This window comes from Tachypleus tridentatus, chromosome 7 (assembly GCF_004210375.1).
Source record: "Tachypleus tridentatus isolate NWPU-2018 chromosome 7, ASM421037v1, whole genome shotgun sequence".
NCBI classification, from domain to species: domain Eukaryota; kingdom Metazoa; phylum Arthropoda; class Merostomata; order Xiphosura; family Limulidae; genus Tachypleus; species Tachypleus tridentatus.
Window position 1 is genome coordinate 191,189,804 of NC_134831.1, and position 16,646 is coordinate 191,206,449.

The following is a 16,646-nucleotide window of genomic DNA, read 5'->3' on the forward strand; positions in this document are numbered from 1 at the left end:
TACAGTGCATCTTAATAGAGCATTTCAATACTATAATAAAGACCAGTAAAGTTGTATCCTAATGGAACATTTCAATACATTGAAAAAGTAATCTAGACACCACTTCCAGCCTAATTTGTTCACTTTGCTTTACACAATCTCCACTTTTAGGCTGGAAAATATCTTTGCATTTTGATTCTTGTTTTTGTACCTTTTTGACAATCCCTTTTCCATTTTTCAATTAATAATTTTTAATAACGTATCTCAGGATGGCTGGTATGGGTATTAACACTTTTATCAATAAGGAGAGAACAGCGTTTTGGCCTTCCTAGGTCATCTTCAGGTTATATATATATTCCGAGAACTACTGTTTTGTCATATTTCATCCAATTCGAAGATGTGGCCCACCATGGCCAGGTGGTTAGGATGCTCGACTCGTAATCTGAGGGTCACGGGCTGAAATCCCCCTAACACCAAACATGTTAACCCCTTCAGCCATAGGAGCATTATGATGTGACAGTCAATCCCACTATTCATTGGTAAAAGAATAGCTCAAGAATTGGCAGTGGGTGGTGGTGATTAATTGCTATTCCTCTAGTCTTACACTGAATGCTGAACCTGACAAACATTACAGAACCTTACTCATAAAAAACAGGTGCATCCTTTGAAGGTAGGTCTGATTAATACTGTAGTGATTCTATGCACTAATTTTTTGTTAAATTACATTATTATATTTCAAAAAACTTGAGTAATCTATAAAAAAAATTTGAAAACCAACTGCTCTATGGGCTAAAAGAGCTTCATGCAATTTAGTCAAAAATTTCCATTATTTTGTTCAATTACAAGCTTCCTATCTATCAACTAAATCCATTTCTTTTTTTTACAAGTCCAATGTCAGATTAGAATGTGTACTTTTTCTTTATTTTTATGCTAATGATGACCATGATTATGAAAAATTAAATGGGCATAAGCTACGAACAGACTACACTGTTAAGTACAATTACAACTGTTCTATGTTAAGAGTAAAAGCCAAAATTTTGTGCATATTTTACTCATATGCCAGAAAAGAAATTACAACCATTCTACCTGTCAGCTATCTCATTTTCATATTTAATTTAAAACATGATGTAAAAAATCAAATTAGAAAGTGCACTATTTTGTACTGTGAAGTAGATATGCCCATAAAAGAGCAAGAAAAATTCTAGTTTCACATACAGTTTGAATGTTGTGTTTCATTTCATCTTTGAGTTCTTTAAAATTTCATCTAGTTCTTTTACAGGTTACAGACTTGCACTTTCATTTTTAAGCAGATCATTGAAAACCATTTAATTTTTCAATAAAAATCAGCTTCCCTGTGTTTTTCAGACTGCAAGCCCAATTCATCAAGTAATTTCTAACAGCATGCTCACCTTCCTCAGTGCATACTCTTTAATTCAACCATTTCACACATGAGTGATTGTTGCTTGAGTGTTTATTTTAATAACTCTCTCTGTGACTGTCACTTTTTCTAACCATCTTTTTTTTTTCAGAACTTCAGTGACAAGAGTGGATCGGTGAAAATTATGCTAAAGCCACAGAGACTTCTTTGCTTCCGTAACCAATAAGCACAACTTAAAAATTGGCCAGCCTCTCAACTCTAGTCTGCTCCTTTTTTGAATGCTTTGTGTGCAAATCAAAACTCACTAAATTAAAGAATATCGAATTCACGTTGTTCAAGTTCCACTTCTATCAAAATATATAATTTGTATTTAACAATGGCCCCATTCAATGACTTCTCAACTAATAAGGATTTATGGTTTAGTCCTTCTTTCGACTTGTAGAAAGTCCTATGTTGTTACATGCCACATAAATTTTGAAGTGAGGTGGCATGTAACTACAGAATCAGAACCATTATCCCACATTTTTAAAATGCATGTTCATTTGTGTAGTTTGTGTTTTGGTGTTTAGGCTTTCATCAAAAAGAACATATCTTGAATCCTGTTGGCTTTTTAGTTTCTCAAAGTGACCTGAAATGTCTTGTAATATCAAGTACAGTCAAGAAAGTTGATTTTTCTTTCTCCACTAGAATTTGCTAGCTATTTCATTGTCTAGAAGCATTCTTTTGAAGGAACTAACTGAAAAATTAATAAAATAAACATTAATTTTTGTAGAATAAAAAAATATGCAGTTATTTTTTTACAACATAAGATGGATCTTAAGACTGAAATTAAAATTACAGCCTATTCTGAATTACATTATTATAACAAGTAGTCCTTATTAAATGTTGCTATATACAATAACTATAAAATACATCTTGCTGGTAAACAATGCTACTTTAATCAAATTATTCAAAAGAACTATATATAAATGAGCATTCCATACAATTTTAAAATAAATTTTTTGAAGTCTTTAGACAATATCAAAATTTCTACAATTTTTAACATTTCATCCTTTTGGGTGGCTAACATCCCAAATGTTATTTATTATTGAGATTTTACAAGCAATTTAAAACTTAAAATTTTCTAAATACATTTCAAACATTTGTTCTAAGTAAGACTATATTTTGTTATTTTATTATCCTCTATATGAGGTTTGTCACTTAACCACCTAGTAACCATCATAACAAATTTGGAAATAAATGTAAATTGTTTTTTTCATCCTAGAATGACTACATTATAACACAAAAGTACAAATGTTTAGTCTAAGTAGCTTAAGTCTCATAACACTATACACGAACATGTATATTTTGTATAATATTGACCTTCCAGTCATGCACTCATGTTACATATCCAGTAATGTAAAACTGACCTTTAGTCTTTCCTGTCTTGATTGTGTTTTAGTGGACTAGTATTTTGTAATATGCAATCACATTTCAATTACTATACATTATATATATATAGATTATTACTATTTAGAAATAAATTAAACATTTTTATTAAAATATAGAACAATAAATAAAGAAGGCAAACAATTCTCTTCTAGCTTTGAACTTTGTTACTGCTGGACACAGGTTGTTATGTCTCAAAATTTTGTACATGAAAAACATGAAGCAAAACTTTTTTTTTAGATTTTATATATACACAAAGAGTTAAACAACCGCAAAAATTATAAATTACTATACCAAATCAAAAGAATTCCAATACAATTTATCAAACTTAATAACTAAGTTGTATTTAGATTTAAACAAAATATGAAACTTAAACCAAGCTAAAGACAAACTACCTTCTAGAAATCTTTGTTCTAAAGAATGTGGTATCCTTTTAACAAATTAAAGTGGCTGAGAATACCACAAAGGAGAGGTTCTAAGCTATTCATTGGTTATTCACATCATACATTGAAGTAAATGTATATAAGGAGCTGTTTCCCAAAGAGGTAAACAGAGCCACTGTGTGAATATAAGCCATATCTCAATAAAATAAAAATATATGAGGTTTTTATTTTATATTTTACCTTGTTGATATTGATAAGTTGAGTTCCTATTTTGATTTTTAATTTATATTCTATCTTGCCAATACTGGTAATTTGACTTCCTAATTCATACAAAACTATAGATTTATTTACATTAATTCATAAAATAATAGTTCAATAGAATTTTGAATGCAAATAAACAAATGCAATGACATGGCCTTTGATCCGTAACCTGCCACAAAAGGATTAATTAATATTCAAATTAAATAGATTTGTAATTTAACTAATTTTCTGAGCAGTAATTATATACCCAGCTCTGCCCTTAGTGAAAAATTGAAAAAGATCTGGTGAGATTATACAAGTAAAAGTGAGTTCTCAGTCCAAAATACACTAAAAAACACAAACTTAAAAAATTAAAAAACCAAAGACTGCATTTGGAGCAATGCATTACATCAGTCATTTGTAGAACTATGTAATATATAAACCCTCAGTTTAAAAAAAAATCAATTATAGGAAAAAATTATCAATTATATAAATATTGTAGTCTTACCATAGTCTAATGATTTGTAGGACCAATGTGAGTGTGAGTATCAAGTACTATAGAATCTCCACTTCCAATATCTTCTATGTTACCATTCTTGGCCTAGCACTCCATCCTTTTTTCTTTTTTTTTAATATACAGCCAATGATGCTGTTTTGCTATTGCTAAATGATAGTTATTTCTCCTTCAAAGTGAGTCTGGTGCTTGCTGCTCTTAGTAGGATTACGTAATACATCCTCAGCTGTGTTTTAACAACTCTAATTTGTACCACAAAAATATGCTTTGCATGTCTGTCATCTATTTAGCACAACCAAATTATACACCTTGTTAGATATCTAGTTATCACTAAAAATTTACTTTCCTGGTATAGTCTTTTAAAACCCAGTTTGATAAAGCCTAGATACTAATCAGGAACACTTCATAACTGAATTATGCAGTAACCACTGTCATTAATCATGTTAACATCACTCCAGACAACCAAATATTCTAAGAAAAAGTGCACTGTGCAACTGAAACAATAAAGATAAGTCATTTGAACAGAGGGCAAATCAAAAGTCTATGAAAACTACTGTCTGCTTACATATTTTGCAGTAACTTTCACCTAAGATTTTATCCAACATTTTATGACAACTAAAATTCATAATTCTCTGATCACATAGAAAAACATTATCCATATGAAATCTAGCTATGTGTTCCCACACCTGATGAAAAGATAAAACTATTTCCATTAGGTTTACAGTTGTATTATAAATAAATCATACAAACTATTACTGAAATATTTTGCAAAATCCAAATGGTGGAAAATAAAATCCTTTTCTATAGCTTAAGTCAAACAGAAAGAAAGAGAAAGTAAATCCTGTGGCAGTTAATTAGTTTTATAGGAAGGTAAACTTTACCAACTGGGGTGTTCAAGGATACTGATAACCCCCTTCATCCTGCTCGTTGTAAAATTTTGTTGTGATTATCGAGAATTTGGATTTGATTTTTGGTCTGGCTTGTTTTTATATTACTCAGTTGATATTTAAGGTTGTAATTGTTTCAGAGAAGTGGGGATTGAGGTGCCTGGTCGGATCAAAATAGTGGAAAGAAAGCAATTGAGGCTGGTGGCATACAGATGTCCTTTCACCATTGATGACGAGTTAACGGATGAACTTGATGGAAGGACAAAAAGAAGCAAGTCAATGAACTACATATATAACCAATGGCTTTCAAAAATGCAGTAAGACCCTTTCCTCTATATATTCTGATACCCTACTACAATGGTTTCAGTACACTGTCAAGAGATGAAATACCATATTTCAATGGGTAGGGTTGCACAATCTCACGGTATGACATGCTGGAATTTCACAGCTCGTACAGAGCATGCATTGGATCAAGCCTCTGACATTTTGACCAAGAGAGTGTTAAACCACATGATTAACATTGAACACACTAACTTGATATAAGATGCTCATGAGAGCTCGCACCGAATCCAATGACCAGTACATGATCAACAGAAAGGGTCACGAGAACCCACTACATGACATGAAATTTTCCAGCTCGTACAGAGCATGAATCAGATCTAGTTTCAAACAGAAACTTTCATGAACTCCTACAAAAAATGCAGGTTGATTACAACAAGAATTCCAGACACCATACCACAGTATACAACTTCACATGGTGTACAGAATATATAAGATTGTAAAGGAAATTATTACGTAGTGCAAAGATAACACAAAAAAAAAGCAGAACATTTCAGTTTTAGTCTTTTTAACCCTGTTGCCACAAGTATCCTTTACTGCATGTCACAAGGTTTTAGTGACTTTCATTCAAAATTTAATTAAACAACATTTTATGTTATGTCAATTAGTATAGCATAAATTCATAGTTAATAATCCATGTTTTAATAGCCTATAAAGTGTAAGTTCCTAATTTTATATGGAACAAAACCTGAGTTATACCTAATGCCAGAAATGTAATATTTCCTCTAGGTATCCTCTCTTCTTTATTTATCATCTCTCCAATAACAATGAAATTAAATGTACATTACTCACTATAAAGTAATCGTTGATCAGACAAACCATAATTTTATAGCCTTCAATACTGTTTAGTTACAAAGCTATCAAATAGAAAATCAGACTCCTGTTGCCACACTCACTTGTCACAATATCTCTTTTTGGATTTGTTCTCTCTTGCTCTTAATACCATATTATGTAGAACCAACAAAAAGCTAAAATTATCATCTACCAAATGACATATTATATTACACCATTTTCTGAACACAGAAGCATCATTTTCTCTGTCAGTAAAGTTCAAAGTGTAGCAATAGACATGAGCACCTAAATATGTGTAGAAGAATGGTGGGAAGTGTGAGCAAATGGAAGTACATATTGGTCACAAGAAGAAAGTCACAACACACTTTGATTACATGTAGCGAGAGGGTTATGCAAACAATTAATAGAAAAAAAGTTGCATGTTCACAATCACTTGGCAACTATAGTAAATATGTACCATATTAGAAATAGCATGAGCATTGGAACATGTTTACTTTCTTCAGTTAAGTTCTTTCATAAAATTTTTTCTTTCACAAAATAATAGACATACCACTTTAATTAATATTTTAAAATGCAGAGAATACATAGTTTACTGCATCTTAAATTTAACATGATTAAAGATCTAGAAGTTCAAATGTATGTTTACTTACTGATTATAAGTATTATTTTATTATAAGTTACAGGTTTTACTTCTGTATTTAAAAATGATAGTATCATCATATTTAGAAAACAAACTGAAGCAAAAAAATACTGTCCAAACTAAAATTCAAGCCTAAGTAAAAAAAGTACTTCAAAAAGTCACTAACTGCTATAAAATATCACCATAAAAGAAACATACAGATGGACTGGATGATCAAATCAGATATACAACAGATTATGTACAAAATAGATTTTGTTGTTCACTTTAACATGCTTAATGTTTTAAAACTTCTATACATGTATGATTTCTAATAAACAAAAACAAGCCCAAATAAAAAATAAAAATTCTGCACAAATCAAAAGTATCACCAGCATACAGGCAATAATGTGGAATATAAAATGTACCTTAGGTTTTAGGAGTTACTGAAAATACAGGACCCACATTGTGATGGGGATACCCAATCTACCAGTCTCAACCTCTGTTCAGTCTCACATAATTCATAAATAAAATAATCAAAAGAAACAAAAATTAGGCGAGAGAGAGAGAGAGATGTGGGTGCTCAAATACCACAACATCTCAAATCTATATCACCCTTCACTGCTTGCTGACAATTGTGGGAAGGTGGATCCTGTTTATTTGTGCAGCACTCTTGATTTTTTATGTTTAGGCGTTACTAGAAAATATCATTAGTCACAGGTTTGGATATGCCGTTTTTAATGCAGCCCTTCCTTTTGATTTTGTTTTATTTCACTTGACTGGTGAGTATTAACATTCTATACACACACACAAACAAAACCACAACAGTCACTGGAAGTTTTACATACCATTTCTGGTTACTTCTAGCTATTAGACTAAAGTTTGAGTATTTTATATAATTATAATCAATTTTAAATCTTAAATTTTATTTACAGATTAATTTATAGAAAAAAAAACAACTAAATGTCCACTTTCAATGATAACACTCAGTATATTCCTTGAATCATTTGAAACACTTACGTAGGCGAGTCCTGACTGCTAACTGAAGTTGATCTCTGAAGATTCGCATCCACAGGTGAAGCTGGTCGAACAAATCCCTGAGCTAATGAGGCTATGGAAGCAATGGGTACACTGGGAGCTGGAATTACTGCAGAAATAAAAGAATATCAGTAAGCTTTATCTGTGATAGTATTACAAAATCTTAAATTTTACAAGCTTTTAAAATATTACCTATCAACACTAGCAACTCCACTAAGATCTTTTATATTTCCTGGTTAAGTGTGATCCAGTCTTTTATTATTACATCATGTAGTTTATGTAAACATTTCATAACTTAATAGTTTCTGGTGAATCGAAACTAGTCTACTAGTCAGTAAATTAGATACATCATAATTCTAATCTTAACCCTTATATAAAAAGACATAACATTATCATAAAATTACTTTGTTGTTCCTATAAAATCTGAGTTTTATACTTCATATGTGGTTGTTAGTCTTTTCTTCATGAAATAGAATAAGATTAAAAAAAAGAAAGAAAAAATATGTATAGTGTATACTGGACACATCAACATAGGACCTAATATTAACCATGACAATCAACCAAACCTTTAGGCAGGGATTTGGTCCAATGGCCATATAACAGAAATGATCTTTCCTATATAATTCTGAATCTATGTGCATTTTCACAAATATTGCAAGTTTTTAGTAAATGTGAAAAGTATGTTGTATATTAAAACATTTTACTTAAGATGTGTCAGTGAATGTATGAAGCCTTCACTGAATCAGTCTTAGTGAAAGGTGATTTTCATACTAAGAATAAACATTTCTTTTCATCTTACAGTTTTTACATTTAATTTACATAACTTTTAGAACATCATAAAAGCTTCACACAACTTTTTTTACAGAAAACTGTACTTACTTTCTCAACTATTAACTAACAGAAATTCAGATTTTTTTCACTACTGCCTTATGAAAATATAAACTTAAAACTCATAATATTAAAATTTGAATTATTAACTAAGTTTCTATGCCATGTTTATTTGTATACCTTTAGAAGAAAGAACTTTAACTAAATTTTGAATGTAACACACTAAAGTCATGTGACATGAGCACAGAAAGATGCCTATTGCAGGAGTGGGTCAAAACAAGAATCTATAGATTTTTACTTTAGCTAAGAACATCTAACAACATAATTAACAGTAATTAACATTAAATGGCAAAGTGTTTAGCAAGATCCAACTGTTTTGTTAAAGCAAAGCAATTTTAAGCCATTTACTGCATCCACCCTAGGGAACTGAACCCCAGGCCCTACCACTCAAGTCTGTAAATATACCAATGTCCCACAGAGGGAAGGAAAATCCAAGAGACTAAAAGAAGGAACAGAAAAATCTAAAGTCTCTTCTAAATGCTAAGAATTGGACTGAATGAGCCTTGAACTTCCTGAAGAACCAGCATCATCCATGTCTCCATCTCACTATAGAAAAGATTATTAACATCCTACACTGAAAGTAACCCCTCCTCAAGCTATTATGCAAAGCTAGATAGCAGAAATGAGATGGAACAAACCAAATTTGCCTCAGTGCCAAAAATAATGAGCTGCAAGTTCACACTATAAATCAGCTTGACAACTATATGAAACAATTAACCAGTTAACACAATAATGTTCAAAACATCTCGTAACAACTGTAATAGTGAGAAACCTGTTTGTCACTTTTTGTCAAGAAAAAGTGACGACATTATCTGAATAAAATGCTTATATACAGTACCATGAAAGGGCACACTGATGTAGGTGTAGAGTACCGTAAAATAATTATTACCAAGGGCAACTGAGTGGAGCATAAAAGACTAAAGCAAGCAAAAACAATTAGCTAATTTTTAGATTCATAAAATTTAAAATGTACAAAAAGGATCTTATTAGCCCATCAAGGATGTCCCCTGCAGCTCACAACTATACCCACCCCTTACTATTCATATTTATACAATTGTTTTTTGAACTCATAGATTTCCTTTTCCCACCAACCTTGAGGACAGCTCATTCCAAAAGTCAACCACCATGTGTGAAAGAAATATGAATATAGCTCTGTAAAACTCTAAGACATGTATATTAACCCCCTCATATGCATAGGTTTAAAGAGGTATACTGCATCTAGAGAAATATCAGCTACAGGATCGTTTTATGCACAACGTATTTTATTATCAACATTTTTTTATGTTAATCAAATTAGACATTATTCACTTAGTACCATCAAAATACATTTATTGAAAAGCCTCACTATCAAATCACTTTATTTCAAACATTATAACCAGAAACATACAACTTCTTTGAATGCTTTGAGCTCACTCACATAATAACTGCCTACACTGAAATTTTCATTTCGTGCAAGAGTGGGGAAACCACAAAACTGGCAAAGTCCAGTACTGCTTAAGGAAACGTTGCAATGTGTGGATTCAAAGATGGGTTTTATTTTCTTGTTAAACATTAGCCAGTTAAAAATTACTTTCTCTCAAAGACATACATACATCAGAAAGTTAATTGAAAATTTAAATATATGACTGATATAATCCATAAATGTGATTTTAACAAAGACTGTTCTTCTAGCTAATGATTATTTAACCACCATTGTGGTTCACATACATGTTCAATAACTGAACCATATGCAACTGTTCATAAATTGTCCTAAAAAGCCACACAATTGTAATATATACAGAGGTGACTTTGATAAATATAAAAAATACATTCTAACAAAGTAGGTAGGTAGGTAATTCATCTTTATTGGCACAAAGCTACTAGGATATCTGTGCCAAACAATATGTAGTATACTATAAAGGTAAATGGAAAAGAAGGTAAAAATACATAAAATATGTAAAATTTAGACCTGCCAGGAAGACTGAAGCATTAAGTTCAAACTTGCTGTCAGTCACCTAAAGTTGGCCTTTCCAGTCCTGGATTCAGGTCAAAATAAAATTAAAATGTGTAAAAGAAATCATGCTAAAACAGTATATAGTCCAATAAAAACCTTAAATTAAGTTAAAAAGACCAATGGCTCTTAAAAGTGTAAAAACATGAGTGAGGCAGCCAGTATCACCGATGACATTAGCTAATGTCAAGGGCAAACCTACCTTAAAAATATGTTTAAAATGGTGCCATTGTTCTTAATTGTAATGACGGCATGTTAATAAAATGTGTGTGATTGTGACCTGAGTGCCACACAGACCACACACTGGTGCATCAGTACCAAATTAAAGGAAGTGATGAGTTAAAAACTGTGATCAATGCGTACCCTAGCCAAAACAACTTCCTCCCTTTGATCTTTACAAAAACAAGATGGCCAAAGAGCTAAAGAAGGCTTGATTTGAAAAACTTTATTATTTCATTGCACACTCCAGGTCGACTGCCAATTGGCGTACAGCCGGGTTTTGATAACTGGACCATAGTCCATGTATGGAACAGGTATGGTGGTGATAGAGGCAGAGCAGATGGACTTTGCCTTTCTGTCAGCTAGCTCAGTCCTACAAATACCAATATGACCTGGTATCCAAAAACTAGACAAATATAGATGATAGAGAGAGAGAGAGAGAGAGATGGGCCAGTTTGTTTTGGATATTGATAAGAATAGGATGGTAAATAACATGGAATGATGTCAGGGCTAATAGACAGCTGAGTGAATCAGTATAGATCATACAATATGTATATTGCACAGTTTCAATATGATTCAGGGCAAGAGAAATTGGCATACAATTTGTCAGTGAACACAAAAACTGTAGAGGGGATTCTGTGTGCTACAAGTGAACTGTAACAAACTATGGCAGAGCCTACAGAGTCACTTGATTTTGAATCATCTGTATATATAGGAATGGATGGATCATTTGAGAGATATTCAGAAAATAAAGAGTGTTATTTCCAATCAGGAGTATCTGCCTTCCTCAGATGACTCAAAGAGAGGTCACAGTTGGGGATAGTAATTAGTCATGGTGGAAGAGGCCAATCTGTTGATATTGCTATGCTATTCAAAGATATATCCAATTTTTCTGATTGTGCTCGGACGCAAAGGCTGAAAGACACAAGGAAAGATTTTCTATTATAAAAAAGTGTGACTCAGTGAGGATGGAAATTACAACCCCAAGTAGAATGCTGTGATAAAGAGTGAAGTTTGGACGTGTACATACGAGGCAATTGCAAAAGGCGAATATACAGAGGACATTCGTGGTACTCAGCATACAAGCTTTTAAATGGAGAGATATGAAAGGCCCCAGTGCAAAGCCAAAGCCCCTGATAGTGAATAGGATTCAGTATTTTCAGTGCTGAGGTTCTGGTAAAACCACAGACCAAAGATCTATAGTCAAGTTTGGATCAGAGAAGGGCACAATACATTTTAAGCAAGGAGTATCGATCTGCTCCCCAAGAAGTGGAAGAAAGGACACGGAGGATGTTCAGTGTTCTTATACATTTCACACGAAGTTGCCTGATATGATAGTTTAATTTACAGTCAAATATAAGACCTATGAACTTTGCCTCAGGGACGACAGGAAGTATAACATCATCAATATGAAGTTCTGGATCTGGATGAATACCCAAATGGTGGCAGAAATGTACACAAACAGGTTTAGGGAGAGAAAGTTGAAAACCATTTGCTGTGGTCCACTTAAGTATATGATTGATTGCAGTTTGTAGCTGCAACTCAATAAACCTATGTTTGATGACTGGCATGAGATGTGAAAGTCAAAGAAAAGACCATTTGCAACTCTAAAGGATAGCTTTTCACTGATGGCATTAATCTTTACAATGAAAAGTGTGACACTCAGAACACAGTCCTGAGGGATTCCAACTTCCTGTGGAAAAAAGCAGGAAAGTGTTGAGCCCACACAAACCTGAAATCTGCAGTTTATTAAAAAATGCTTAATAAAAAGTGGCAAATTGCCACGCAATCTGTACGAGTGAAGGTCTTGCAAGATGCCATATCTCCATGTTGTATCATAAGCTTTCTCTAAAAAAATAGAAACAAGATGTTGTGGCTTCAAAAAGGCTTCTCCTGACTGATGTTTCAAGGCGAATCAAGTGATCTATCATGGAGCATTGTCTACGGAACCCTCACTGAGAGGGTGAGAGAAGGTTGTTTGATTCAAGGAACCAAACAAGATGAGCATTAATCATCCTCTCTAAGGTCTTATTGAGACAACTCGTCAAAGCAATGGGACAGTAATGGGAAGGAATCTTTGGATCCTTCTCAGATTCAAGAATAAAGAGTACAATAGATTGGTGCCAAGCATCAGGAAAGACATTCTCCTGCCATATCTAGTTAAAGACAGCTAGGAGAAAAGTGGCATAGCATCTCATAATGTATATCATCAGGTCCAACTGATATATTGCCATACCAATGATGTTGTAAATGTTAATATTGGAACATTTGTCAGCTCCATAATCCTAGCTCTACAAGTAAAAATTTGGTGCATGGCTTTAACACCTTGGCTGGTGAAACCTGAGAGGACCTCTGACTCTAGAATGGTCTTTAAATCCCTCTCAACTATAACTCCTCTGGAAGATTTCAAAGTAGAATAAGGGGTAACCTCAATGGGCATATACCAATGGCTTTTGACTTCAAGGGTAGTTTGGAATGTTGTGATGAAGCTGTTTCTGCTAAAATGTCCCCAGACCATAATTTTCTTACCGATTTTGGTGAGCCAGCAAGGCCTTCTAAACCTTCTGAATAAAAAATGGAGACATCTGCCCTAAGGGTTTTTCAGTTAAAGAATGTAGAATTAAAAATCACGGGACAGATTCAAGTTGTGAGTTTGACCGTACAGAGTCATCAAACAAAATAATTCTGCTGGCATAGTATTAAACCTGTATGTTTTTGTCACTGTGGTAAACTGTAAAGAAGTTAGTTGACGTACACAGGAAAGTTCTTTGCTTGTGGAGACATAGTAAGTAGCTTATTTGAATAGATATATGAATTTAGGCAACATAATGATACTCAAGTATTTGAAAATGAAAGTTAAAAAGTAAGTACCAATATCTTGAATTATTTTTGACCACTCAGTAATAAACTGTGCATATTAAAATGACCTACAACAGCACATCACATAACTTAATTATAACGTAAGATGTAAAGAAATATTCCATTTTCCCCATGAGATTCTTTTATGCTTTTGTATACTTAAATTTAAGAACAAATATACTTTAAACATTACTAAAAGAAAAACAGAAAGTCATTCAATTTTTGTAATGTTGAATCTTACCAGGTAACACTCCTTGACCAATTCCTATCCCACCATTCACAACTGAAGGTCTCACCTGTGAGGCAGTAGACAGAGGAGGAACCATTCCCATGGAGGAAGGGGGAGGAACTGTATTACACAATAAAAATATAATCACAGACATTTGTAAAATAAAATACATTTCAACTTGTTAAACTTCAAGACTTTAATGTTCCAGTTTCGAATATTATATTAATGCATGAAATGGACTTTTATGTAAATTTACTGAAAAAATAAACAAAAACTGAATACAAGTATATCTGAGCAATTAAATCACATAATTAACTTCCACATTCATTGTGTTGGTTATTATCACATCAAATAATCAACTGATTGAAATTACAATTAAATTAATTAATGTTTCTGTCACTGACTCAGTGTACTATGTCAACCACATGACCTCAAAGGACAATTAAAGTTTCATCATTATAATTTTTTAAACATTTTGAGCATCTTCAGAAAATTTTTGATAAGCCTTCAAGTCATTTGCTGACAAAAGAAAATATCAAAATTTTTCATTATGCATTTTTACTAAAAATTTGTCTAAATATTTGGAGCCAGTGTTAATGGCTCCAAGTGTTTGGTGATTTTCTTCATCTTTGGTGAAATAGAAGAACACTGCTTTTTAGGGCAATTGAATGAATGATATGATAACCTCCTCAGTTCTGCAATAAAATGTGCAATTTCCACATCTCTTCCCATGAGTATCTCTATGCAAAGATTGTTAATGCCTGTACATGGATGTCTTTCTATCTCACACAGTAGTTCTTGGGTATCATTCAAACTGAGAAGTGATAAGAAATATATGCTGCTGGCAAAAATCTTAAGGCCAATGAACATAAAGAAAAGATATGCATTTTACATTGTTAGACACAACCACTTATTTGAATAGAGCTTCGAAAAATGAAAATAAAAACTGGGAAAATAAAAATAAAAACTCTTTTAGTATTTAACAGAGAAAATGTGAACACTATGAAATTAGCCTAAATACTAGTTGGTCAAAACTTTAAGACCATACTGAAACGAAGCATTAATTGGTAAACATGTAACAAAATTCAGTCATTTGTGTTCAAGCATTAGCATTGTCAACATCTCCCACTGACATCTCCTGTGTTACATTGGGTAAAAACATGGCAAAGGGTTGACAGAGTTTGAATGTGGCAGAATTGTCGAGCTGCAAAAGGAAGGTCTCTCTCAATGTGCCATCGCTGGTGGGATTGGGCATAGTAAAACTGCTGTTGCAAATTTCTTAAAAGACCCTGAGGGATATGGAACGAGAATTTCAAGTGGTCGTCCTAAGAAAATTTTGCTGGTGTTGAGTAGGAGGATTCGACGGGTTGTCCGGCAAGACACCAGCTAATTGTCAAACCAGATTAAGGTCCTTACAGACACAGAATGCAGCTTAAGAACAATAAGACGGCATCTACGAGAGGAAGGCTTTAGAAACCAAAAATGTTTTCAAAGGCCACATCACGAAACAGCTCGGTTAGACTTTGCTGAAAAGCACCAAACATGGAACATACAAAAGTGGAAGAAGGTTTTGTTCTCTGATGAGAAAGAATTTAACCTGGATGGTCCAGATGGCTTCCAACGTTACTAATACGATAAGGATATCCCACCTGAGACATTTTCTACATGACACAGTGGAGGTTCCATTATAATCTGGGGTGCTTTCTCCTTCCATGGAACAACAAAGCTTCAGGTTATACAAGGGCATCAAACAGCAGCTGGCTACATTGGCATGTTGGAGAGAGCATCCTTATTGATTGAAGGCCCTTGCTTGTACATCTAGTCTGAAGACTGGATCTTTCAGCAGGACAATGCTGCAATCCACAGTGCCTGCAGGACAAAGAACTTTTTCATGGCGAATAACATGATAGTTTTGGACCATCCAGCATGTTCACCCGAACTGAACCTCCTTGAAAATGTTTAGGGGTGGATGGCAAGGGAAGCCTATAGAAATAGACGTCAATTTCAAACAGTGCATGAACTTTGTGAAGCCATCTTCACCACTTGGAATACCATTCCAGCCAGCCTTCTGCAAACTCTTGTATTGATCATGTCAAAGTGAATATTTGCATTTATTCGCAATGACGGCCGTGCAACTCACTACTGAGTCCTGTTGTTGAGCATTTCCTACCCTGTTTAGAACTTCTTTTTGGTATTGTCTTAAACTTCTGACCAGCTAGTATTTAGGCTAATTTCAGTGTTCACATTTTCCCTATTAAATGCTAAAAAAAGTATTTTTATTTTCCATTTTCTTATTTTCATCTTTCAAAACTCTACTCAAATAAGTGGTTGAGTCTAACAATGCAAAATGCACATTTTTTCTTTATGTTCATTGGCCTTAAGATTTTGGTCAGCAGTGTATATAATGAAGCTATTTTTCATCTTTGTAGGAAACAAAACTTCATGTTGATGTACATGTTTGTGTGCATACATTTGCTTATTGATTCACAATAATGTACCTTTCTGAAGTGGTCTTGTTTGTAGGTTATCAGGTTCATTTGACAGAATGCTTTCTTATGCAATGCTCTCAGAAAGGTTTTGCAGCTTATCTACCTTTGTTTCTTTTTCATTTTTTTAAAATTAAACCCATGGTTACTTCATTTTCAACTGGAGAAAGTTCCTTTAATTTTAGTCGTTTCCAACACGTGTACTAAGTACAACTTGTCAGGATGAAATGTCTTTTTACCTGCAGGCAATGTAAACAGTTGGAGACAAGTTGCCAAATTGTTTCCTGGATTACTATTTTATTAGCCAATGCTATAACATTATCCTTTCCCCTAACAAATACTGAATGTTACATAAATGACCTTCACAAGTAATACAGTGAA

The 16,646-nt window shown here is 33.2% G+C and overlaps 1 protein-coding gene across 19 annotated transcripts in view; it reads right to left on the bottom strand.

The window, feature by feature from the left end:
- The window catches only part of Dap160 (dynamin associated protein 160), a 261,924-nt gene that overhangs the window by 229,428 nt on the left and 15,850 nt on the right, over positions 1-16,646 (bottom strand). For all 19 annotated transcript variants that reach the window (XR_013031922.1, XR_013031923.1, XM_076516402.1 and 16 more), the window contains exons 5-6: positions 13,792-13,899; positions 7,577-7,703 (exon numbers count right to left, since the gene is read on the bottom strand). Coding sequence is in view for 17 of the 19 variants with exons in the window: in XM_076516402.1 (XP_076372517.1) it covers positions 7,577-7,703; positions 13,792-13,899 (235 nt within the window). In the remaining 2 variants the exon portion in view is untranslated. The remainder of the gene's footprint in view (positions 1-7,576; positions 7,704-13,791; positions 13,900-16,646) is intronic.